This window comes from Pseudophryne corroboree, chromosome 6, assembly GCF_028390025.1.
Source record: "Pseudophryne corroboree isolate aPseCor3 chromosome 6, aPseCor3.hap2, whole genome shotgun sequence".
Lineage (NCBI taxonomy): Eukaryota > Metazoa > Chordata > Amphibia > Anura > Myobatrachidae > Pseudophryne > Pseudophryne corroboree.
Window position 1 is genome coordinate 362130160 of NC_086449.1, and position 26363 is coordinate 362156522.

The 26363-nt window shown below is 46.7% G+C and overlaps 2 protein-coding genes across 12 annotated transcripts in view; one reads left to right on the top strand and one right to left on the bottom strand.

Annotated features, from left to right (window-relative positions):
• ADM2 (adrenomedullin 2) overlaps positions 1-1265 on the bottom strand; it is a 234756-nt gene extending 233491 nt beyond the window's left edge. For 2 of the 4 annotated variants that reach the window (XM_063926665.1, XM_063926663.1), the window contains exon 1: positions 710-1265. Coding sequence is in view for 1 of the 4 variants with exons in the window: in XM_063926662.1 (XP_063782732.1) it covers positions 710-767 (58 nt within the window). In the remaining 3 variants the exon portion in view is untranslated. The remainder of the gene's footprint in view (positions 1-709) is intronic. The other 2 variants (XM_063926661.1, XM_063926662.1) reach the window with 2 other exon arrangements.
• A 2-nt stretch (positions 1266-1267) lies between these two features.
• SBF1 (SET binding factor 1) overlaps positions 1268-26363 on the top strand; it is a 421239-nt gene continuing 396143 nt past the window's right edge. For 5 of the 8 annotated variants that reach the window (XM_063926653.1, XM_063926655.1, XM_063926656.1 and 2 more), the window contains exon 1: positions 1269-1486. In XM_063926653.1, coding sequence (XP_063782723.1) covers positions 1432-1486 — 55 coding nt within the window. In that variant the 5' untranslated portion in view covers positions 1269-1431. Of the gene's footprint in view, positions 1487-26363 lie in introns of all 8 variants that reach the window. The other 3 variants (XM_063926659.1, XM_063926658.1, XM_063926660.1) reach the window with 3 other exon arrangements.

Sequence of the window (26363 nt, forward strand, 5' to 3'; positions counted from 1 at the left end):
GTGCACACCAATTCCAGGTATCCGCAGCAAAAAAGGAAATGCCAGCCATTGGATGGGCTCAAAAAGCAACATCAGATAATAATTATAGAATACCCGCAAATCAATGAGAAAAGTAATTCTTTTAAATCAGGTAAATCAATGGCTGATATCCATCAGCTTCCAAGGTCCATCCCTACCTTCACCTGCTTGACTCCTTGACACCTCTCACCGACAGTTTCAGCAACAACTGTCAGTACAAAGAGCCAAGAGGAGTCCTAACCAGTTTTTTGTGTATTCATAATGCCTTTATGGGCCTAGCGATGACCTCTTTAGGTACAGCCCTGGTTTTACAGTAATGTAGCCTCCATCAGTCTAAACTTTCGATATGATGTGAACTAACAATTGGATTATAAGAATTTGCTTTAAAAAACTGCAATGATTCCCGTGTGCGCAATAAAATGTTTCTGCACACGCAATAGCGACCCGCAGCCCTGCTCGATGTTAGCTGAATCCAGATGCTGTACTTCAACATCGAAAGGCCATCGCTTCCATACCATTCAAAGGCAACTGGCATCTGTAAGCCGCAATTAAATATTAAAAAAAAAATCCCCGCCATCTCCAACCACAAGGAAACATCGACAGTAGTAATGCACTGACCATCGATGTCCAACCCTAAATTTTACAGTTAGTACCCTAATGGTAAACGCATTTAAAATTAAACATTTCACACCTTCCCCTTGTTCCACCAGGGAGCAGCAGTAGTCTGGGCTCTCCGTGTCAGGGAACATCGGGAGGATGCACACATGCCAAGGCTGCAAAGCTTCCCGCCCCCCTCGGAGGGAAGGATCAGAGTGGCACCGGCAGCCCGGCCCGGTACAACACTCTCCAACAGCAGGCAGCGGCGCTACGGGTACTGGGTATTCCCGCTGGAGGGGCGATGTTATATATAAAGTGATATTTAGGTGCAGGTGACCGGCCCGGGATCCCCTCCCATATAATTTATGACAGTGTAAGTTTCAGCCTCTGCAGCACAGACACCGACCGCAGGAGGAGGCCAGAGGCCGCCGGTGTCCCGCACACAGCGCGCCGCCCTTTTGCCAATAACACCGGCCGCCCTGACACCGACGCCACAGTGGCCCGCCTCATACATGACAGCGCCCATGACCAGGCGACGCCTCTCATTAGCATATTTTCCGTCATCGCCCCGCCCATTCCTCCGGTGTGCCCGCCTCCTTCGTGGGACAACGCTCTCTCCCGCATCAGTCCGCAGATGACGCTCCCATGTATGCCCTCCTCCTGACCCTAACACCAGCCCGCCCCGTGACGTCACCGCAGTAGTACCCACCCGTTCCAGCTGGATTCGTGCATGCGCAATACCGGGCCGGGCTGGCAGGAAAGATGGCGGCGGCGGGAGGAGTCCGGGGTTGAGAGAGCGGCCCGGGGAACGGGGACATGGCGAGATTGGCAGATTACTTCCTGCTGGTGGGGTATGACCTTAACAAGCGAGGTGAGAATGGGCGGGGACCGCTAGGGGAGAGAGGGGCTGGTGGTGGGGTCAAGGGTTTCTAGGAAGGTATGCACACCCCAGGGTGTCAGGGATAGATACCTGGTTGATGGGGGGTAAGAAGGGGTTGTGGTGTGTGTTAGTGTAGCTGGGGTCAGAGCACCTCAGGGGGGCACGTAAGTGTACAGATGAATCCTGTGTGTAGTGATATCAGCCCATCATGATACAGTGCACTGAGGTTGGCAGGCTGATCTGTGCATACAGCAGGGCTCAGTGTGTTAGATGAGCGTAGCATGCATGGCCATAGTGAAATATCCTGGTGATAATGCATCTCTTGAATAATAACTATAATTATTCCACTATTCTGACCATTTGCTCCTGCTGGGAAATTGTGGCGCTTGTATATCACATTGAATGTTTACGTTCCACTCCCTGTTATCCTTTATGCATTGCTGCCTGATCCTAAGCATAGTGTTGTCATGCCAAATATCAGATTTGCTATTCTGTTTTAATTATGTCACACCGACAAAGCTACCTAATGCTGTAAGATTGTAGTAAAAGCGGAAATTTAGTGACCAGAATAAACTGTGGTTTTCATCTATTCACACCAGCCTTAAAACCAGAACTGCCCACTCTATTAGTATTGTGTGTAGCTAACTACTCAAGTGTTTATCAGCAGGGTTCCATATAGGGAATATGTTCACTTAAAAGATTTGTACACTGAGATCTGTGTCAGACTATATGTTTTATGAAGTCAACGAACCAATGTTTAATCTGAGGCTGTGACGTGTGTGTATATGTATGTATATCCATCCTATGAATGTAAGTGCTAAGAAGAGACATTTTCACGTCAACAATTTGTGTTCCTATAGTGAAACCCCTTTGTTTCAGTGTTTAAGACCAGGCAACATTGGTGCGAAACAATGAAAGAAACCGTATAAATATCGCAGCCTTGCAATAAAAGGAATTGTCCAATGACAAAAAAGAAGTTAAACTCTTATTTTTCTGAGCATACATTCATTCCAATATACCACCACAAACCTGAGTTCTTGGGGTAATGCATAAATTAAATTAAATATTGTCTTTTAATAAGACAGTACTTAAAAAGCGATCTGTGTAAAATTTTGAAAAAGATGTTGCAAAATAAATGAAGTTGGTCCATTGAAATGCAGTATGTGAAGGCTTTGAAACGTTTACTGTAAAGGTGCTTACACAGGGTGAGATCCTTGATATGCCTGATTTTGTCTATGCGATTTCCCTTGAACTCCCCCAGAGCCCAGAAGCACCGATTTTGACTAAGTGCCAATTTTGACTATACTTTGTACTAGATAGTCAAGATTGACTGGCCTGCACAGTCTATCTAGCCTTACGATACCGACCCCGCGGGAGTGCGCATCAGGATCGCAAGGTGGCTAACACCATGTGATTTGCACTAACTTTGCTTGCAATTTTGACTATATAGTCAAAATCGAAAGTAGAAATCTCACTGACCTTAAAACCAAGGAATTCAAAATAAAGTTCAATTCTATATTGAAACTGATAGTAGGATACATTGTAAATATGTTCTTTCGGCGCTGATTTCAATGTACACTTTATAATATTTTGTGGCCATCCTATTTGATAATGAACTAGGTTTGTCCGAATGTATCGGAACAATATGGATAAAAAGGTCTACAGTCTCATTTTGTTTAAATATATTATCCAATAAGAAACGTGTTGTATGTTAGATTCAGTATTATGTAATGTTATACTGCATCATGAATATTTGACCTTTTTACAGTCAGTGGGCTAATTCACTTGTTTTCCCCAATGGCTACCACTAGGGGGCGCAGATTTAATGAATTCAATTGATGCTCTGTTTACACACCCGCTAGCTGCCGGGATGATATTTCTTTTCACGGCCTCTTGAGGTGCGAGAAGAAATGTGTGCAAAGTCTGTGTTTTGGGCGCCCTAACCAGAACTTTAAATGGGATTGGCCACTGTTCGCAGCTAAACCCTGTCTGTTTGGGCTCGTAAAAGCAATGAGCGTCCGATCAAAGCAACAATTGAATTGCTGTGATTGGCGTCCATTATTTTGGGTGCCCAAAAAAACATGAAATGACCAATAAGATTACAATGTACTTTTAATAATACATATTCTTTTGGGGGTGTAGATATATTTGCACATCTTTACAACTTATGTGCTCATCATTTGGATGTTTTACCCAACCATAACTTTTTTTTGGAGGAATTTGCACCGTACATTGAGTAAAGCATTGAAACTTACATTGTAATAAAATCTGATAACTTATGCAAGTGAAATATGAGCACAGCGTACCTGAGCCTAACTCATTGTGAAAACAGAAATTCTCCTGGTGGTGTGGTTATTTTTGCACCTCTTCCTTATCAAGCAGGTTTACTGTTTATACCTACTTCCAGAGTTTGCATCCCCATCTGCTATATACACATACCTGCACACATATACATACGCCAAACACCCCAAAGCAACGCCACATGTACACCTCATGGCAACCCCCACTACACAAACACATACATGCAACACCAGACCCACATGTGGTACTTACCTAAAAATGTAGAAATCGCTCCAAAAACGACTCTCCTCCGGGGTAACAGGTATCCTCCTGTCTGTCCTGGATTAAAGCCTGCTGGGTGTCCAAACGATACCACAGCAAACAACAACCAATTTGCTAGCTTTGCACCTCCACACACCTCTCTGCAGGTTCACAAAATGGCTGCTGAGCACGCAGCAAACAAGCCCTAATAAAGGGCTCAAAACGGCGGGAAGTCGAATTCAGTACGCCCACTACTCGACGATTGGTCCGTTATTCGACAAGGGGAGTGTCGAATACGTTTTGTATTGCATATGTTGAATTCATGGTCCCGGCGGGAGGGCTGCGGCTGTCGAGTACAGTTGAATTTTAAAATGGACGAAAAAAAGGCGCAATTCGTCCGGAATTGCATATACCCCATAGTATGGATTTACTCATTTCTTTTGTCTAGGCCACATAAACCTGTATTCAGTGCCCCAGGTTGCACCCTGGAATTTGGTGTGAAAGAGCTATAATACCCCTTTCACACTGACAAATATTTCCCGGGTTATTGCACATGAACGCACATCAACCCTGGATTTTGCTCAGTGTGAAAGGGTCCTGAAAGAATATCCTGTGACGAGCGTCCCGGCATTTCATCCCAGGTCTCAACCTGGGTTGAAGCCGGAATCGACCCGGGATGCGGTGCAGTGTGAACGGGTCGCACCTGGGAAGCACCCCTGTACACATTCCCGGGTGCGACCTAGCTATTGTCACTTTATCCTTTGCAATGCTAAGGGTGAGTGCTGGATGCTGGAGCTCATATGGGATCAGGAGGATTTACTTAAAAGTTGATGCTCCCCTCATATTTGCTGTTGCTGGAAATGTGATGATGTCATTAAGCCCCACCCCCTCCATCGAAAACGTTGCATACATTTTTTTACAAGCCAAACATTATTACTTTATAATAAAGAAAGCTAATATCTACTGTTAAGCTTGTTTTTGTGTTTTGAGCTGTAAGAACAATTGTAAAGCACTGAGTCCTATTAGGGGAAAAGTGCTATATAAATATTATTATTATTAAAGCGCTTGGAAAACCAGATATGGATAATAAGCTTTTCAAATCCTGGCATTAATAAACATTTATTTTTCAAATTTGCCTTTTGCATATAATCCAGATTTTCTGCTGTTTTCTAATGTTTTTTTTTAATGCTGAACCAAAAAGCACTAATACCCTTTTCACACTAGAAGCAAAATCCTGGGTTATTGCACATTTTCTTATACCCCTTTTCCAACTAATCCTCGGGTCCGACCCAGGTAACTGAACACGGCTTGAAACCCCTTTCACACTGCAGGCTGGACCCTGGAGAGTGATAGGTATTCTCTCTACCAGCGGCCAGTGATGTTGCTTTCCATAGGCTTTTAACAGTACCCGGGTCACTCGTTTACTTTGAAACTGGTAGCTATCTGGGTCAGATTCCCAGGTCACTGGACCCAGGTTGCTTTTCAAAGACCCTTTTCCACTAAACTGCAACCCAGGTAGACCTGGCAATAAGTCGGGTTATTGCAGCAGTGGAAAAGGGGTGAAAGCAAACAACCCACGACTAAGGGGCGTATTCATTTAGTGCCAGTTCTTTCGTCCAGGCGAAAAACTGCACTTTTCGGCTGTTTATATGTCGAATTTACATTCGACCTATTTAATGCCCATGCCGTTTTTTCGACTGTAGGAAAAAACCGTCACAGATGAAAACCACGTGGATAGGCGAATTTGCCACCGATCCACGTGTTTTGGTGAATTTGCGGGTGTTTTCGCTCGTTTTTGGGTCCATTTTCGCCCATGCAGAGTTGTCCACAAAACCCCCCCCGAAAAGGCATGGGCGAAAAGTGACTCCAAAATGGGCGAAAACACCCGCAATTGAATAAACTAATGTCGAATTAGTGCCGTTTTTTCGGCTAGCCGAAGAAAACAGCACTAAATGAATACGCCCTAAGTCCTGGGTCACCGACCCTGCTCTTCTTTGCAGTGGGTAACCAAAAAACCCTCCACACATTTGCTTTTTGTTTACTGTGTTGCAATTTAAATTAAATAGATTGCTTTGTTATTTCTTCTCACATGACAAAAACAAAACTGTTTTCAGGTAATAGAAGTCTTCTGAAACACAGACTGTAGAATTTGTGTGTGGGTACGGCATGAATAATTAGTGGTATTGATGTTGAAATGTGACCAGCTCAAAATGTGCCAAAATAGACTCCACAGCAAGGAATTAAAATGGTAACCAATGATGGTGTATTACTATTCGCTGCCTAAAAAGAAAAAAAAACCCAAAGAAAGATAAGACTTGGGAAATTTACCTTAGTGCTGTGTAAATTAAGTAGGTGATGACTTTTTATGCCATTCTCGTCATTGCTCTGTAGTTTAAGTTGTTTTAAGGAATAGCCCTTTTTAATCACACTGCAGTTTATGTAATTATGAACATAATTGGCTAGCGCTCTATCTTTTTGGCTGATATTCTTATTTAGCATCTCAGGTACTACCTTTACCTTGTATGAGTCACAGTAATTGTGCGCTTTTGGAATATACTAAGCAAGACACACAACCGATGCCAAAATAAAAAGAACTTTAGCCACTTAAGTGACCCATCCCCCCCCCCCCCCAAAAAAAAAAGGTCAGAAATTGTCTTAATAAATAAATAAATATGTTTAATGAAGTTTTAAGTGTATTTCTGCAGCGGGGTACACTTTGTTCCACAGGGAAAACATTGAGGTATAGAGATGGATCTTGATCCAGGCACCAACAGGTTAAAGCTTTAGCTGTCCCAAGATGCATTGGGGCCTCTCTATAACCTGCCTCCTGGCACTGTGAGCTCAGTTTTCAGTTGGTGTCTGCAGAAGCAGGTCACTTAACAGGTGGGCTACACTGGGCAGCCCTGGAAAAGCTTTTTCTGACAGATAATTTCTTCAAAACTGGGCTGTCAGGGTGACACTTCACTGCAGCTCCATCACCTCCCAAGCTGCGTCGCATACTCTCGCTGGCTCGGTTCTCCTGGTTCGCGCGGCTGCTACGGGGAGGAGGTAAGAGGGTCCCCCAGACAGGACCCGCCATTAAATCGTGTTCTGGTCGCTGTCTAGGGAAACGGACTGCGACTCTGGCGTGGACACTGTGACCAAGCAGGGACCCCACTATATCTGCCAGGGCATAGGAGTACAGGTCAGATATGCTAATGTCCACTTTTAATAAGACTCCACAGTACCAGGTGGTGAAGTCCATCATAGGGGAGCCGGCGCTTGACCTGTAGCCCATCCCCCATCCCAGGGCGCCATCTGCTGCTGGTGTTCCCACCCTGGAGCTGCCTCGCACTCTCCCTGACTGAGATGCTGGGCGCCATTTTCTAAAATAGATGCGACTGGTCTCGGGGACTGCAGGGCAAGGTCTCCTTTGTAAACCCGCCTGTACATCAGCGCCGTGGTTTTACAAACACTTAATTATTCTACATGTTGATATTAAGACAGTGTTAGTTAAGAACAGTGTACCTGTGCCAGAATATATTGTACGCGTATTCTGATATATACATCCAATCTCAGACCGCGCAATGTTATACAGGTTGAGTATCCCATATCCAAATATTCCGAAATACGGACTTTTTTGAGTGAGAGTGAGATAGTGAAACCTTTGTTTTTTGATGGCTAAATGTACACAAACTTTGTTTAATACACAAAGTTATTAAAAATATTGTATTAACTGATCTCCCGGCTGTGTGTATAAGGTGTATATGAATCATAAATAATTGTGTGAATGTAGACACACTTTGTTTAATGCACAAAGTTATAAAAAATATTGGCTAAAATGACCTTCAGGCTGTGTGTATAAGGTGTATATGTAACATAAATGCATTCTGTGCTTAGACTTAGGTCCCAGCACTATGATATCTCATTATGGTATGCAATTATTCCAAAATACGGAAAAATCCGATATCCAAAATACCTCTGGTCCCAAGCATTTTGGATAAGGGAGACTCAACCTGTATATTTTAATATGTGTTCATATAATAATCCTATGCAATTTTATTGTCACGAAAATAATTATCTGCATTGCAAACGTGACTGTGTGCCTGTATCTGCTATGTGATTTCACGGCGGTGTATTCCAGATATATCTATCACTGTATACTGTACCCTAGGGGACTAGGTGCGTCTGGGTCAATATATAATGCGTCACAGTATTTACTTTTCTCTGACGTCCTAGTGGATGCTGGGAACTCCGTAAGGACCATGGGGAATAGCGGGCTCCGAAGGAGGCTGGGCACTCTAGAAAGATTTATGACTACCTGGTGTGCACTGGCTCCTCCCACTATGACCCTCCTCCAAGCCTCAGTTAGATTCTGTGCCCGGCCGAGGTTGGATGCACACTAGGGGCTCTCCTGAGCCTTTAGAAAGAAAGTATAGAAATTAGGTTTTTTAATTTCAGTGAGACCTGCTGGCAACAGGCTCAGTGCAGCGAGGGACTAAGGGGAGAAGAAGCGAACCTGCCTGCTTGCAGCCAGCTTGGGCTTCTTAGGCTACTGGACACCATTAGCTCCAGAGGGATCGACCGCAGGCCCAGCCTTGGTGTTCGGTCCCGGAGCCGCGCCGCCGTCCCCCTTACAGAGCCAGAAGCAAGAAGAGGTCCGGAAAATCGGCGGCAGAAGACATCAGTCTTCACCAAGGTAGCGCACAGCACTGCAGCTGTGCGCCATTGCTCCTCACACACACATCACACTCCGGTCACTGAGGGTGCAGGGCGCTGGGGGGAAGGGCGCCCTGAGAAGCAATAATAACACCTTGGCTGGCAAAAATACCACAATATATAGCCCCAGAGGCTATATATGTGGAAAATACCCCTGCCAGAATATAGGAAAAAGCGGGAGAATAGTCCGCGGAAAAGGGACGGAGCTATCTCCTGCAGCACACTGGCGCCATTTTTCCCTCACAGCTCCGCTGGAAGGAAGCTCCCTGGCTCTCCCCTGCAGTCTACACTACAGAAAAGGGTAAAAAAGAGAGGGGGAGCACTAAATTTAGGCGCAGTATACATTTATATAGAGAAAGCAGCTATAGGGGACATAACTCAGTTAGTCCCTGCATTATATAGCGCTCTGGTGTGTGCTGGCATACTCTCACTCTGTCCCCCCAAAGGGCTTTTGTGGGTCCTGTCTTCTGTTGGAGCATTCCCTGTGTGTGTGCGGTGTGTCGATACGGCTGTGTCGACATGTTTGATGAGGATAATGATGTGGAGACGGAGCAGATGCCTTTAGAAGGGATGTCACCCCCTGCGGGGCAGACACCTGAGTGGATGAGCTTATGGAAAGAAATGAGTGCACGTATAGACTCCTTACATAAGAAATTTGACGACATGCCAAATGTGGGACAGCCGACTTCTCAGCTCGTGCCTGTCCAGGCGTCTCAAAGGTCATCAGGGGCTCTGAAACGCCCGCTACCTCAGACCGCAGACCCAGATGTCGACACTGATACTGACACCAGTGTCGACGACGATGAGTCTAACCTGATGCCCACTAAGGCCATTCACTGCATGATTGAGGCAATGAAAGAGGTGTTACACATTTCTGATATAAATACAGGTACCACTAAAAAGGGTATTATGTTTGGGGAGAAAAAACTACCCGTAGTTTTTCCCCCATCAGATGAATTAAATGAAGTGTGTGAAGAAGCGTGGGCTTTCCCTGATAAAAAATTGGTAATTCCTAAGAAGGTACTAATGGCGTTCCCTTTCCCGCCAGAGGATAGGTCACGTTGGGAAACACCTCCTAGGGTGGATAAAGCGCTCACACGTTTGTCTAAAAAGGTGGCACTACCGTCTCCGGATACGGCCGCCCTCAAGGAACCTGCTGATAGAAAGCAGGAGGCGATCCTGAAGTCTGTATACACACACTCAGGCATTATACTTAGACCAGCTATTGCGTCAGCATGGATGTGCAGTGCTGCCGCCGCGTGGTCAGATAAACTGTCAGAAAATATTGACACACTAGACAGAGACACGATCCTGCTAACCATAGACCATATCAAAGACTCAGTTTTATATATGAGAGATGCACAGAGGGAAATCTGCCGGCTGGCATCTAAAGTAAGTGCATTGTCCATTTCTGCTAGGAGAGGCTTATGGACTCGCCAGTGGACAGGAGATGCAGATTCTAAAAGGCACATGGAAGTTTTGCCTTATAAGGGTGAGGAATTATTTGGGGATGGTCTCTCGGACCTAGTTTCCACAGCAACGTCTGGGAAGTCAGCATTTTTACCCCATGTCCCCTCACAGCCTAAGAAGGCGCCGTTTTATCAGGTTCAGTCCTTTCGGACCCAGAAAAACAAGCGTGGAAAAGGCGGGTCTTTTCTGTCCAGAGGCAGAGGTAGGGGAAAAAGGCTGCAACAAACAGCAGGTTCCCAGGAGCGAAAGTCCTCCCCCGCTTCTTCTTCCAAGTCCGCCGCATGACGGTGGGGCTCCACAGGCGGAGCCAGGTACGGTGGGGGTCCGCCTCAAGAATTTCAGCGATCAGTGGGCTCGCTCACAGGTGGATCCCTGGATCCTTCAAATAGTATCTCAGGGGTACAAACTGGAATTCGAGGCGTCTCCACCCCACCGGTTCCTAAAATCTGCCTTGCCGATTGCTCCCTCACACAGGGAGGCGGTGCTAGCGGCAATTCACAAGCTGTATTCCCAGCAGGTGATAATCAAGGTACCCCTACTTCAACAAGGACGGGGTTACTATTCCACACTATTTGTGGTGCCGAAACCGGACGGTTCGGTGAGACCCATTTTAAATTTGAAATCCTTGAACACATACATAAAAAAATTCAAGTTCAAGATGGAATCGCTCAGGGCGGTTATTGCAAGCCTGGACGAGGGGGATTACATGGTATCCCTGGACATCAAGGATGCTTACTTGCATGTCCCCATTTACCATCCTCACCAGGAGTACCTCAGATTTGTGGTACAGGATTGCCATTACCAATTCCAGACGCTGCCGTTTGGACTGTCCACGGCACCGAGGGTATTTACCAAGGTTATGGCGGAAATGATGATACTCCTTCGAAAAAAGGGAGTTTTAATTATCCCGTACTTGGACGATCTCCTAATAAAGGCGAGATCCAAGGAACAGTTGTTGGTGGGAGTAGCACTATCTCAGGAAGTGCTGCACCAGCACGGCTGGATTCTGAATATCCCAAAGTCACAGCTGGTTCCGACGACACGGCTACTGTTCCTGGGTATGATCCTGGATACAGTCCAGAAAAAAGTGTTTCTCCCGGAGGAGAAAGCCAGGGAGTTGTCATCTCTAGTCAGAGACCTCCTGAAACCAAAACAGGTATCGGTGCATCACTGCACGCGGGTCCTGGGAAAGATGGTAGCTTCTTACGAAGCAATTCCCTTCGACAGGTTCCATGCCAGAATCTTTCAGTGGGACCTATTGGAAAAATGGTCCGGATCGCATCTTCAGATGCATCGCTTAATAACCCTGTCTCCAAGAACCAGGGTGTCTCTACTGTGGTGGCTGCAGAGTGCCCATCTTCTGGAGGGCCGCAGGTTCGGCATACAGGACTGGGTCCTGGTGACCACGGATGCCAGCCTTCGAGGCTGGGGGGCAGTCACACGGGGAAGAAACTTCCAAGGACTATGGTCGAGTCAGGAGACTTCCCTTCACATAAATATTCTGGAACTAAGGGCCATTTACAATGCCCTAAGTCAAGCAAAATCCCTGCTCCTACACCAGCCGGTGCTGATCCAGTCAGACAACATCACGGCAGTCGCCCATGTAAATCGACAGGGAGGCACAAGAAGCAGGATGGCAATGGCAGAAGCCACAAGAATTCTCCGATGGGCGGAGAATCATGTACTAGCACTGTCAGCAGTGTTCATTCCGGGAGTGGACAACTGGGAAGCAGACTTCCTCAGCAGACACGACCTCCACCCGGGAGAGTGGGGACTTCATCCAGAAGTCTTCCAGATGCTGGTAAACCGTTGGGAAAAACCACAGGTGGACATGATGGCGTCCCGCCTCAACAAAAAGTTAAAAAGATATTGCGCCAGGTCAAGGGACCCTCAGGCGATAGCTGTGGACGCTCTATTGACACCGTGGGTGTACCAGTCGGTTTATGTGTTCCCTCCTCTGCCTCTCATACCAAAGGTATTGAGAATAATAAGAAAGCGAGGAGTAAACACAATTCTCGTGGTTCCGGATTGGCCAAGACGAGCGTGGTACCCGGAACTTCAAGAGATGATCTCGGAGGACCCGTGGCCTCTGCCGCTCAGACAGGACCTGCTACAGCAGGGGCCCTGTCTGTTCCAAGACTTACCGCGGCTGCGTTTGACGGCATGGCGGTTGAACGCCGGATCCTGAAGGAAAAGGGTATTCCGGAAGAAGTCATTCCTACGCTTATTAAAGCCAGGAAAGATGTTACGGCAAAGCATTATCACCGCATATGGCGGAAATATGTTGCATGGCGCGAGGCCAAAAAGGCCCCAACAGAGGAATTTCAACTAGGTCGATTTCTGCATTTCCTGCAAGCAGGAGTGAATATGGGCCTAAAACTAGGCTCCATTAAAGTACAGATCTCGGCTCTGTCGATTTTCTTTCAAAAAGAACTAGCTTCAGTACCTGAAGTTCAGACATTTGTGAAAGGAGTGCTGCATATTCAGCCCCCTTTTGTGCCTCCTGTGGCACCTTGGGATCTCAACGTGGTGTTGAGTTTCTTAAAATCACATTGGTTTGAGCCACTAAAAACCGTGGATCTAAAATATCTCACGTGGAAAGTGGTCATGTTATTGGCCTTGGCTTCAGCCAGGCGAGTGTCAGAATTGGCGGCTTTATCATGTAAAAGCCCTTATCTGATTTTCCATATGGATAGGGCAGAATTGAGGACTCGTCCCCAGTTTCTCCCTAAGGTGGTGTCAGCGTTTCACCTGAACCAGCCTATTGTGGTGCCTGCGGCTACTAGGGATTTGGAGGACTCCAAGTTGCTAGACGTTGTCAGGGCCCTGAAAATATATGTTTCCAGGACGGCTGGAGTCAGAAAATCTGACTCGCTGTTTATCCTGTATGCACCCAACAAGCTGGGTGCTCCTGCTTCTAAGCAGACTATTGCTCGCTGGTTTTGTAGTACAATTCAGCTTGCACATTCTGTGGCAGGCCTGCCACAGCCAAAATCTGTAAATGCCCATTCCACAAGGAAGGTGGGCTCATCTTGGGCGGCTGCCCGAGGGGTCTCGGCTTTACTACTTTGCCGAGCAGCTACTTGGTCAGGGGCAAACACGTTTGCAAAATTCTACAAATTTGATACCCTGGCTGAGGAGGACCTGGAGTTCTCTCATTCGGTGCTGCAGAGTCATCCGCACTCTCCCGCCCGTTTGGGAGCTTTGGTATAATCCCCATGGTCCTTACGGAGTTCCCAGCATCCACTAGGACGTCAGAGAAAATAAGAATTTACTCACCGGTAATTCTATTTCTCGTAGTCCGTAGTGGATGCTGGGCGCCCATCCCAAGTGCGGATTGTCTGCAATACTTGTAAATAGTTATTGCTAACTAAAGGGTTATTGTTGAGCCATCTGTTGAGAGGCTCAGTTGTTTTCATACTGTCAAACTGGATATAGTATCACGAGTTGTACGGTGTGATTGGTGTGGCTGGTATGAGTCTTACCCGGGATTCAAAATCCTTCCTTATTATGTCAGCTCGTCCGGGCACAGTGTCCTAACTGAGGCTTGGAGGAGGGTCATAGTGGGAGGAGCCAGTGCACACCAGGTAGTCATAAATCTTTCTAGAGTGCCCAGCCTCCTTCGGAGCCCGCTATTCCCCATGGTCCTTACGGAGTTCCCAGCATCCACTACGGACTACGAGAAATAGAATTACCGGTGAGTAAATTCTTATTACAGGTACACCACCGATTTTCCGGCAACCGATGATCCAGAACCTCTTTTAATCCGGACAATTTTGATTTGTCCGGATTAAAGGGGGTTAGGGACATCCTTCAATCCGGAAAAATTTCTGCGCATGGACGTAACACGCAATACGCGCAAGTGTCAGTGGGTACAGCTTCCACGGACACTGCAGGTGACACAGCAAGCATCAGTGGGGCTGTTATGGCGTCCAAGGTCACAGCAAGTACCGCACATGGGCGGAACACACAGCCTGAGCCTGATACCTGTTTTGCTTATAAACAGTTTTGCATACACTACTGTGTTTATTCATTCATTAATATTATACTGTAGCATATATTTTACTATTTATTGCTTTAGAAATGTTCTGAAGGTGCAAAATTAGTTTCCACCGTTAATCCGGCAAAATCGATAATCCGGCACGGCACTGGAACCGAGGATGCCGGAAAATCGGTGGTGTACCTGTATTACATGTAATCTACTGTGTACTCAGTCACATGCTAACGGATTTATTCACAGGTATTGTACTCTGTCTGGCTTCATCGTACTAAGCTGCTCTCTGTTGCATTTGTGTATAATGTTTAACTTGTAGGACAGTAAATCTGGGGATTTACTTGAGGGGGACGTTTTGTGTGATGGTCTGTGTACTATGTCTCATACATCTCCCAGTCAGTCTGCAGCTCCTGTAATCAATCTGGAGCCAACCTGGGCTGTGTTCTCAAACCTACTGGGTACTCTAGTTGAACGCTTTATGCCCCCTATGGGACCACCTGTAACATTAGTCACTGGTGTCCCCATGGTTACTCCGCTTTGGGCGGGAAAATTTTACCTCACGGGTTGTAGCATATGACTCATTACTTGGTCAGGCAAAACCCTATTCCAGGTCACTCTTGTGTCTCTGGGTCTTCTAAGTGGGCTGCTCCCTCCTCCCTATCCAATAGTCTCTCTGATATTTTATCTGAAGAGAGGGGGATCATGTTGTCCTCAGTCCCTATATTAGGTGTTCTGAAAAGGATTTTCCATTGCTAAATGATACCACTGCCCTTGTGGTTTTTGGGAAACAAATCCTACAAATCACTGATGAGAAGAGGATTCCCCTACTGTGGTTAAACAAACTGATATGTTCACACGTCAGAGGGTAAATAAAACTCTGTTACCACAATCTGACCATTAAGTGTACATCAGACAAGACCCCTGGTCTAATCCAGGGAAGGCATTCCCCCTGTCTACAACGAGCATTAGCTCGATATTCTCCCCCTGCAGAGTTATATAACAAGTAGGTAATTCACTGCTAGTGAACTCATGTGTCACCCATCGGGTGTCGTCCACTCAACCACTGCCCCCTCACTGTAGTAACTGACAGATAAGCTTGTGGAGGGATGCCTAAAGTCTATTACTCCCTTACGGGTGTTGTACATAGACCACGATTGCGTCCTCTTGGGGCTGGATTAGGCATACGAGGAAGAGCTGCCTGATGATATATCTGTTAATGCCAGACATTCCCTATCTCACAATACCACCGCCACCTTTTTTCTACACCAGGAGGTGTCCCCTGAGGCGGGTATGTTGGCTGCCAAGGCATCTAATACGTCTGTCCTGGCTCGCCGTATTCTGTGGTTGAGGTCATGGAAGGTGGATCTGGACTCCAAAAGTCCTTGGAGGTATTCCGTTTTACTAGGGACATCTTATTTGGGGAAGACCTAATTAAAAATTGGGTCTGAATCGGCGGCTACTATGACTGCCTTTCTCTCAAATGCTACTCCTTCTGCATAGAAGGCATAAGGTACCACTTTTCCCTGCTTTCGGCCTTAAGGGAAAGCGAAGGTCAGGCATACCCGAGATCGTCTTGTGCTCCCAACAACCACTAAGCCCAAGTCCAAACTATCCTGGGCTGCTAGTCAGCCTGCTCTTCGTGACAAGTCTGCTGCATGACAGGACAGGCCTCCCCCTGGGGGGATCCCAGGGTGGGGGTCCGACTTCTACGATTCATCCAGATCTGGTTAATGACCACTTCAGATGCATGGGTGCGAGAAGTTGTCGCTCACGGGTACGCAGTCACTTTCAAGAGACGTCCTCTTCGCCAGTTCTTCACAACGGTTATCCCTTTGGATCCGTTATAGTGTTCACTCTAGGATTTTTTTAGGGCAGCGTGCTGATCATTGAGGAGGGCACATTTTTTATCTGACGCTTTGCGCACAAAGTATAGCGCAGATGTTTATAGTTTTTGTACATACATTTTCCCCTTAGTATATCATATACCCATACATACATACATACATACATACATACATACATACATATAGGACACCAATGTAACACCCAACATCTGTACTGAGCAACATGCTGTATATCTCCAGTCTTCTTGAAAGACTGGCTGTAGCATATACGTAAGTAGATAATTATAAATGTCTCCTCCAGTGCTGAAGTGGTTATAATCCGTATGTGTTATAAAACAGAAAAGTTAAGCAGAGGGTTAAAATACACTGCTCAAAAAAATAAAGGGAACACTAAAATAACACATCCTAGATCTGAATGAATGAAATATTCTTATTAAATACTTTGGGGTCGATTCTATTCGGCAACTAATGAATAGCGCCGGGAATTAGCTCCCGACGCTATTCAATTCAGCAACTAATTACCTGCAATTGTCGGGAATTCTTCTCTCATCCCCGGGGGATGAGAAGAGAAACCCGACAAAAGTGCTGCCTCGCGGCCGGCGCGAGGCTGATTCTGTCGGGAATCAGCCTCGCGCCGGGGAGTTAAGTCGGAGAATGCCCGTTCTCCCGACAATTCAACCTGTTTTGTCGGCGAGAACGGGCCATCACCGACGTAACTAGTTGCTGAATTGAATAGCGTCGGGAGCTAATTCCCGGCGCTATTCATTAGTTGCCGAATAGAATCGACCCCTTTGTGCTTTACATAGTTGAATGTGCTGACCACAAAATCACACAAAAATGATCAATGGAAATCAAATTTATTTACCCATGGATGTCTGGATTTGGAGTCACCCTCAAAATTAAGTGGAAAAACACACTACAGGCTGATCCAACTTTGATGTAATGTCCTTAAAACAAGTCAAAATGAGGCTCAGTAGTGTGTGTGGCCTCCACGTGCCTGTATGACCTCCCTACAACCCACACAAGTGGCTCAGGTAGTGAAGCTCATCCAGGATGGCACATCAATGCGAGCTGTGGCAAGAAGGTTTGCTGTGTCTGTCAGCGTAGAGTCCAGAGCATGGAGGCGATACCAGGAGACAGGCCAGTACATCAGGAGACGTGGAGGAGGCCGTAGGAGGGCAACAACCCAGCAGCAGGACCGCTACCTCCGCCTTTGTGCAAGGAGGAACAGGAGGAGTACTTCCAGAGCCCTGCAAAATGACCTCCAGCAAGCTACAAATGTGCATGTGTCTACTCAAACGATCAGAAACAGACTCCATGAGGGTGGTATGAGGGCCCGACGCCCACAGGTGGGGGTTGTGCTTACAGCCCAACATCGTGCAGGACGTTTGGCATTTGCCAGAGAACACCAAGATTGGCAAATTCGCCCCTGGCGCCCTGTGCTCTTCACAGATGAAAGCAAGTTCTCACTGAGCACATGTGACAGACGTGACAGAGTCTGGAGACGCCAAGGAGACTGTTCTGCTGCCTGCAACATCCTCCAGCATGACCGATTTGGCAGTGGGTCAGTAATGGGTGGCATTTCTTTGGGGGGCCGCACAGCCCTCCATGTGCTCGCCAGAGGTAGCCTGACTGCCATTAGGTACCGAGATGAGATCCTCAGACCCCTTGTGAGACCATATACTGGTGCGGTTGGCCATGGGTTCCTCCTAATGCAAGACAATGCAAGACCTCACGTGGCTGGAGTGTGTCAGCAGTTCCTGCAAGACGAAAGTATTGATGCTATGGACTGGCCCGCCCGTTCCCCAGACCTGAATCCAATTGAGCACATCTGGGACATCATGTCTCGCTCCATCCACCAATGCCACGTTGCACCACAGACTGTCCAGGAGTTGGCGGATGCTTTAGTCCAGGTCTGGGAGGAGATCCCTCAGGAGACCATCCGCCACCTCATCAGGAGCATGCCCAGGCGTTGTAGGGAGGTCAAACAGGCACGTGGAGGCCACACACACTACTGAGCCTCATTTTGACTTGTTTTAAGGACATAACATCAAAGTTGGATCAGCCTGTAGTGTGTTTTTCCACTTTTAATTTTGAGTGTGACTCCAAATCCAGACCTCCATGGGTTAATAATTTGATTTCCATTGATAATTTTTGTGTGATTTTGTTGTCAGCACATTCAACTATGTAAAGAACAAAGTATTTAATAAGAATATTTCATTCATTCAGATCTAGGATGTGGTATTTTAGTGTTCCCTTTATTTTTTTTGAGCAGTGTATATAGGTAAAAATAAAGTCTGTTCTACTAGGGAAATACTGTAAGCAGTACCTGCTTACTGCTTACCCTGTTCTTTCCCTCTTTATCAGGGTGCTGTTTTTTGCAGGCAGCCACAAAAGTGATGTCATTTACAGTGCCTCATCTGCCATCCAGTTCGCTAAGGATAGAAATTGTGCTCCAATTTCAGAGATGGGCAAGGAATAGAACATTGTAATATGGTGATTTATGGTCCTGCAGGGTGCACTGAAAAAGGGCAGGGTGCTTTTTTACATTTCAAAAATGGGCAGGGTGCAGCACCCTGCTGAAACAGCCTAGAAGGAACACTGCATTAAAGGCACAAGCTCTACAGATGGTTGTGCGTTCCCTCCTGGATACAGTAGTGGTAGTGCCGGTACCTCTGTCCCAGAGTGGCAGAGGATACTACTCGACCCTGTTTCTAGTCCCAAAACCTGATGGACTATTCTCAGCCTCAAATCACTGAACAAGTTTGTGAGAGTGTCCAAGTTCCGTATGGAAACACTGCGCTCAGTTGTACTGGCCATGGAACCCGGAGGCTTTATGGTATCCCTGGATATACAAGATGCTTACCTGCATATGCCTATTGCCATATCGCATCAGCAATATCTGCAGTTTGCTATTGGCAACCTTCACTATCAATTCCAGGCTCTGCCATTTGGACTGGCCACGGTCCCTCGGATCCTCACCAAGGTTATGGCCGGGATGACGGCTCATCTCCGTCGCCAGGGAGTCAGGATCCTGCCGTATCTGGATGATTTGCTGATTCTGGCAAACTCCCACGATGTCCTCCTCAGTAATCTACAACTGACTTTAAACTTCCTACAAGCCCACGGGTGGCTCATCAACTGGAAGAAGTCCACGGTGGTCCCTGCTCGGAGCATGGTTCACCTGGGGGCACTACCGGACACACACAGTCAACGGCTGTTTCTGTCTTGCAGAGAAGGTCCTGAAACTTCAGGACAGAATCAGATACTTCCTTTCTCGCCCAAGAGTCGATGCACTCGGCGATGCAAGTACTAGGCCACCAGGTGTCTGCTTTTGACATGGTAGAGTACGCTCAATTCCATTCTAAGTGGGATGGCTTGCCTAATCGGATCAGATCTCACATGATCTCCTGGACTCCAGAGGTTCGTCTGTTGCTAACCTGGTGGCTACAGGACCAGCAGTTGAGCAAGTTGAGCAGGGTCCGTCCCTTCTGGATCCCCAACTGGGTCCTACTGACTACGGACGCCAGTCTGAGGGGTTGGGGCGCGGTGTTGGAGCAACACTCTTTCCAGGGTCGGTGGACCATGAAGGAATCACTCCTCCCAGTAAACACTTTGGAATTGCGGCCTGTGTTCAGTGCTTTGTCTCTCGCCCTGCCTCTCATACAGAACAGGCCTGTTCAAGTACGGTCAGACAACGCCACCACAGTGGCATACATAAATAATCAAGGTGGCACTCAAAGCCGCATGGCAATGATGGATGTGTCACAAATACTTTGTTGGGCGGAACGCCTTCTGTTGGCAATATCGGCAGTGTTCATTCCGGGAGTCCTCAACTGGGAAGGTGATTTCCTCAGTCGTCAGGACGTGCACGCCGGAGAGGGGAGTCTTCATCGGGAAGTCATTTAACTCCTAGTGAACAAGTGTGGCCTACCAGATATAGACCTGATGGCGTCTCGACACAATCACATAGTTCCGGTCTTCGGATCAAGAACCAGGGATCCTCAAACAGCATTCGTGGACGCACTGGCAATTCCATGGAACTTTTGGCTGCCCTACGTGTTCCTTCCAGTGTCACTCCTGCCCAGGGTACTACGGAAGTTCAAACAAGAAGGAGGAATACTACTTCTAGTCGCCAGCATGGTCCAGACGGCATTGGTTCTTAGACCTGCAGGGTCTATCGATAGAGCGTCAGCTATGTAGCGCTGCTCTCCCCAGTCTGCCCGCGGCTCTTCCCCATCTCCCACCCCCCACAGTCTCCACGTCCCTCCGCTCCCCATCCCCGCATCACAGCCACCGCTCACGGCAGCGTCTGCCCGGCTCCAGCAAGCCAGGTCTCGCTTGCTGGAGCCGGGTGGACGCTGCTGTGAGCGGTGGCTGTGACATCCTCCAGCACTGCTCTCCCCCCGTCTGGCTGCCCGCGGCTCCCCCTGTCTGGCCGCCCGTGGCTTTCCCCCGTCTCCCCCCCACCCTCTCCTCCTCTCAGGTCCCTCATCTCAGTCTGACATTTTTTTTTATGTCGGACTGAGATGGTCGGAAACGGAGCCAAATCCTGACGAATTTGGCCCCGTTTCCCTCAAAAGTACGTGAATCGGCAGCTATTCCGCCGATTCACGTACTATTCGACAAGTCGAATTCCTAGACTTGTCAAATAAAAACAGCTGGGATTGAATAGGTCGAATCACGATTCGACCTTAAAAAGTCGAAAACTGATGTCTTTTCGACAGACGGCAGCTTTCGACCCTAATTGAATATACCCCATAATATCTAGAATGACTTATATGTGGTGTTTAAATGCTAAAGTCTCTGTAGCAATTATAAGATGTATTTAATTAAGAATATTCCAGTGTCTGTTGAGCTGATCTTAGGTGTTTTGGTGGGAGGAGTTCTTTCAATGTTTTAAATCTCTGATGAGTAATGTGATCTAATTTTTCTGTTGTGTCTTGTTTTTGGACCATATAAAGTGACATAAGAAAGTTTGTTTTTGTTCCCTATAGTAATTGTTGCAATGTACTGTAGGTATGTACCCTTGTGGTAGTTCATTTTTTATTTTATACATATGTCAAATGCAAACTCATTTGAATTATGTGCGTTGCTAGTGTTTTTTTTTTTAGCTCACTGTGGGCTTATCTGCAGTAAATGCATGTGGATAGAACAAGGGGGGTCATTCCGAGTTGTTCGCTCGCAAGCTGCTTTTAGCAGCTTTGCACATGCTAAGCCGCCGCCTACTGGGAGTGAATCTTAGCATAGTAAAATTGCGAACGAAAGATTCTCAAAATTGCGATTACACACCTCTTAGCAGTTTCTGAGTAGCTTCAAACTTACTCGGCATCTGCGATCAGTTCAGTGCTTGTCGTTCCTGGTTTGACGTCACAAACACACCCAGCGTTCGGCCAGACACTCCTCCGTTTCTCCAGCCACTCCCGCGTTTTTCCCAGAAACGGTAGCGTTTTTTCGCACACACCCATAAAACGTCCAGTTTCCGCCCAGAAACACCCACTTCCTGTCAATCACATTACGATCACCAGAACGAAGAAAAAACCGTGAGTAAAATTCCTAACTGCATAGCAAATTTACTTGGCGCAGTCGCACTGCGGACATTGCGCATTCGCGACTAATCGCTCCGTTGCGAGAAAAAAATAACGAGCGAACAACTCGGAATGACCCCCAAGATGCATTGTGAAAAGCAGGTTGCAGAAGGAAAGCTACCATAAATCTAGTACAAATGGTGGTAGATATTGTGATGTCCTACGTTACCAGTCAGTAGTTTTAGAAAACGATTTCCGTATTTTTTTTTTTTTTTCTTCCCTGTGGTAAATAAAAATTGAAAAATAATGTATATTTCATATATTCAATTAATGGGTTAAAAACTTGCAGCTGTACAACAGTAGTCAAGAGAAAACTGGAAGAAGGCTTTATGAATTGATGTATTAAAAAGTTAAATCTTTTTGGTTCATCATGCAGGGTTTTTGTACGCTGTAGAGTAGGCAGGGGGATGGTTACTCAGGGTATATTCACTAAACTGCTATGTTTTAGAAGTGGAGATGTGGTCTGTAGCAACCAATAAGACTCTACTTAACATTTATCTAGCACGTTCTAGAACAGACATGTAAAACTCACGGCCTGAGAGCCACTTGCGGCCAACAATGTTTACTTTTGTGGCCCAACTTTACTTTTTTTTTTAACAATGGAATGCGGCCCGCTACCGCCGGATGAGCTCCGATCGGGCAGCATTTACCGTTCTGCACATGCACGAGAAGTTAGTGATAGAGATGGAAAAATGTCCACGGGGAAAGCTGCTGCGCATACATGGCTGCCTTTGCACAGCTCAGCCCCCCACCGCATCCCACCTGCTCAGCGCAATTGGCACTGAGGCTGTCACGCCTTGTATATGTGTGTGTCCAACTGCCCTGTCCTAATTGCAGGAGGATTCTTCTGGAATCTAGATTGAAAAACATCTCTCAATAAAGAAGGTAAATTGGAGGGGGCTGGCACAGAGGGCTTGTGGCTGGAAGGTACATAAGGATCAAGAGGGGATACCAGGGGTGCATGTAGCTGGACTGAAGGGACAGTGAGGGGCTGCAAGTGACACGTTTTACTAATTCACACTGATACATATTATACAGGAGAGGGGACCGCACAATGATATATGAGGGGGAGTAACACAGCTCCCAGCTCACACTATTAAAGTTGTTTTCTTCCTGACATTTGACATCTGTAGGATTATACTTTTATTGTTGGTTTTTCTAATAAACCTTTCAAAATTGCATATAAGACTTTTTCTTGCGGCCCACACAAGGCTTAGACCTTGATTATTCTGCCCAGTTGGGATTTTGAGTTTGAGATGCCTGCTGTAGAAGATAATAACTACAATATGAAATCCACTTCTAAAAACCTGCACTTTAGTAAATATAGCCCTCAGTGTATAGGGTTTATTTACGAAGCTTCCCTGTGTTTTTATTTATCATTTAAAATGGTAATGCTTTCAAACGCCGAGGAGTTGCATTTTTTTGATCCTAGTTGGTCAAGGGTTCATCCTACAGCAAGATAGTGACTCAAAACATACAGGCTTTGTCAGATCTTCCTTCTAGGAAAGAACAAGACTAGGCTTCAAATCATGGAATGGCCAGCACAGCCTCCATGCTTAAACTCCATTGAGCAGGTTTGTGATGATCTGTAGAAGGGAGAAAGCAAAGCAACCAATAGGATGGTATCGGGATCCTGGGGGTTGGCATGCCGTCAGTCAGAATGCCGACAGCGGCATTCCGATGCTCAGGATCCCAACACCTACTAGGTAAGTATGCTACCTCTATTCTCTAATATCCCCGGGATGCCGGCCGTCTGTATACTGACAACCTCATCCCTGCCGCCAGTATGCCGGCAGTGGGGCAACTGCAAAGAGTCCCCTTGCGAGCTCGCTGTGCTTGCCATGCTGCGCTCACCGCGCTACGGTCTTAGTGGCTCGCTGCGCTCGCCACAGGTTCTGTTCCCACTCTATGGGTGTTGTGGACACCCTCGAGTGGGAATAGTCCCTGTTAGTTGGCATTGTCAGCGGTAGGTATTCCGCCGTCGATATTCTGACCACCGGCAAATTAACTGCATTCCCCATTCAAAGGCATTATGTCCCTTTTTATTCCCTATAACACCAGTATTTAGGTCTGTATTCAGTAAGAGTAGCAGATTCTGTTTTTTAGCAGGATCTCCCAATCTTTCAGTTGCATGCAGGGGGCCACCTATTGCACTAGGGAAGCCTCCTGCCGATGCAGCCTGGGTGTGATGACAGGAGTCTTGCCGCTATCTCTTCATTCAGAGCAGCTGCGTGTGACGTCACGCAGCTGACCCGAAAATGCAGCTGACCCGTTCCCAATTTCCCCATACTGCCCCCACAATGTTCTGCGAACGCCTTTGCCTGTCACTCAGGCAGAGGCATTCGCAGTTAATGTATTACCTGTGCATGCAGGATGGGACCTGCATGTGCGCGATGCCACCTGATCTTAGAAATTGCGGTTGCATCGCATTTTGCGATATGACCTGGATAAGGCCCTTATAGCCCTTTCACATCTCCAAAATAACCCGGGCTTATTGCCAGGTTGTTGCTGGGTCGACCCGGGTCAAGGTGCAGTGTGAAAGCGCCAAAGTCAATAACCCGGATCAAGCAACTCTGCATTTCAACCCGGGTTAAACACGTGTCGGGCCCGGGTCGTTGTGCAGTGTGAAAGCCTCTTACCCGGGTCTCAGAAAAAGGTGCTGATTGGCTGTTTGTCTGTTCAGAGCAGTCCCCAACCCCTCCTTTTATTTCCTTTGAAACCTCATCAATGTGAGTCAGAAAAATCCATTTTAAATCCCATCACAGTATTAAATATGGGTGACCCGGGTTCAGTGTGAAAGGCACCAACCCGGGAAAAACCTGCGTCGAAACTGCAATGTGAAAGGGTCTGAGCCTGCTCGGACCCAGGTTCAACCCGGGTTTGCGATCTGAAAGCGGTATTAGTCTGGTGTTCTAAATAGAGAACATTGTTCTAGTAGGGACACTATACTAGGGAATGTATCTAACCAGTAATACACAATTGGAACGGATCTGTATTTACAAAATAGATCATTTGGGTGAATTAGGTTTATTTCTGTTTTTACTTAACCATTTCCCTGGCACGGTCGCAGGCGATGCAACTGGAACCAGGAGTATGTTACCTGGCCAGGTGGCATCACATGCGACGCCCTTCCCCGCGGCGTCCCCGTTATGTAGATTAGGAGATTTGCACTGCACAAGTGCAGAACGGATCACCTCGGATCCCCTGGAGTGATGCAGCAGTCTCAGACTGCCAGCACTTCCTGAATTGTGCCGCAGAATGCCTTGGAGCCAACATTCTGGAGCGCATGCTCCGGGGAATCGCAGTATGTGAAGGGGAACTTAGTTCCTCCCTTAGTACAATTTGGCTGTTTAGCTGCAGTAAGGGGGACTGATGCGGAGTGGAATCACAGTGCGGGGAGGGGAGCTTAGTTCCTCTCCGAGCACAGTTTGGTTTATCTCTCTGGCTGATCAGCAGGAGGGACTGATCATCACTACACCTGGAACACGCTCCGCTGTGCTCTGCATTTGGCGGAGGGGGGGGATATAAAATATCTGTTGCTAGGGGGGGGGGGGGGGGGGGGAGTAAAACAATTAAAAAACAAAAATGAAATACATTGGTCACAAGATGGGGGAGGTGCAAAGAAGGGGATTTTTATAAAACATGTGTGGTTTTTTTTTTATACTAAGGGGTACTATTAGGATTTAAGGCCACTGGTGGGGTTCTATTGCCAGTGGGGGTGGGATGTTACTTTATAATAGGGGACTATAGACATGGGGACGGGCGGGTGCAAAACACCCCCTAGATAAATATATTTGTAAATAATTTTTTTTTTCATATATATTATTAATAATACTTAAAACTTTAATAAATAATTTAAAGAAAACTATTTTCGAGTGGTTTTGTGGTGAAAAAAATAATCAGTGAAGTAGTTAAATCTCAATATTTTATGTAAATCTAATTCAATAACGGGACACACACAGTATATGGACAAAAGTATCTGACCACACCTGTTAATTATTGAATTCAGGTGTTTCAATAAGACCTGTTGCAACAGGTGTATGAACTCAAGCACCTAGCCGTGCAGTCTCCATTTACAAACATTTGTGATACAAAATGGGTCACTGAAGAGCTCCGTGACTTCAAGCGTGGCACTGTGGTAGGATGCCACATTTGCAATAAGATGGTTTGTGAAATCTCATCCCTACTGGATATTTCACGTTCATCTATATGTGATATATTTAGAGAGTGGAAGCTCTTGGGAACAACAGCAACTCAGCCATGAAGCGAAAGACCACATAAAAAAATCACAGAGCGTGGTTTACGACTGCCTGCACATGATGTATAAAAGTTGCTAACACCCTGCTGATTCCATAGCTGAAATTTTCTGAACTTCCACTGGCATTAATGTAAAGGTGTGTACACACGGTGAGATATTTTCTTTCGATTTTGACTATATAGTCAAAATCTCAAGAAAAGTTAGTGCAGATCGCAAGGTGAAAGTCACCTTGCGATCCCGATGCGCGGTCCCGCCAGGTCGGCATCGCAAGAATAGATAGACTGTGCAGGCAAGTCAATCCTTGCTAGATCGGTGTACTATCTAGTTCATCTCACATGTCAAATCTCACATAAGCCAAAATCGTAAGCACACATAGGGGTATATGCAATTCCGGGCGAATTGCGGCACTTTTTCGCCCGTTTTTAAATTCGACACAATTCAACCGTCGAATTCCGGCAGGTGGGTGCCGGAATTC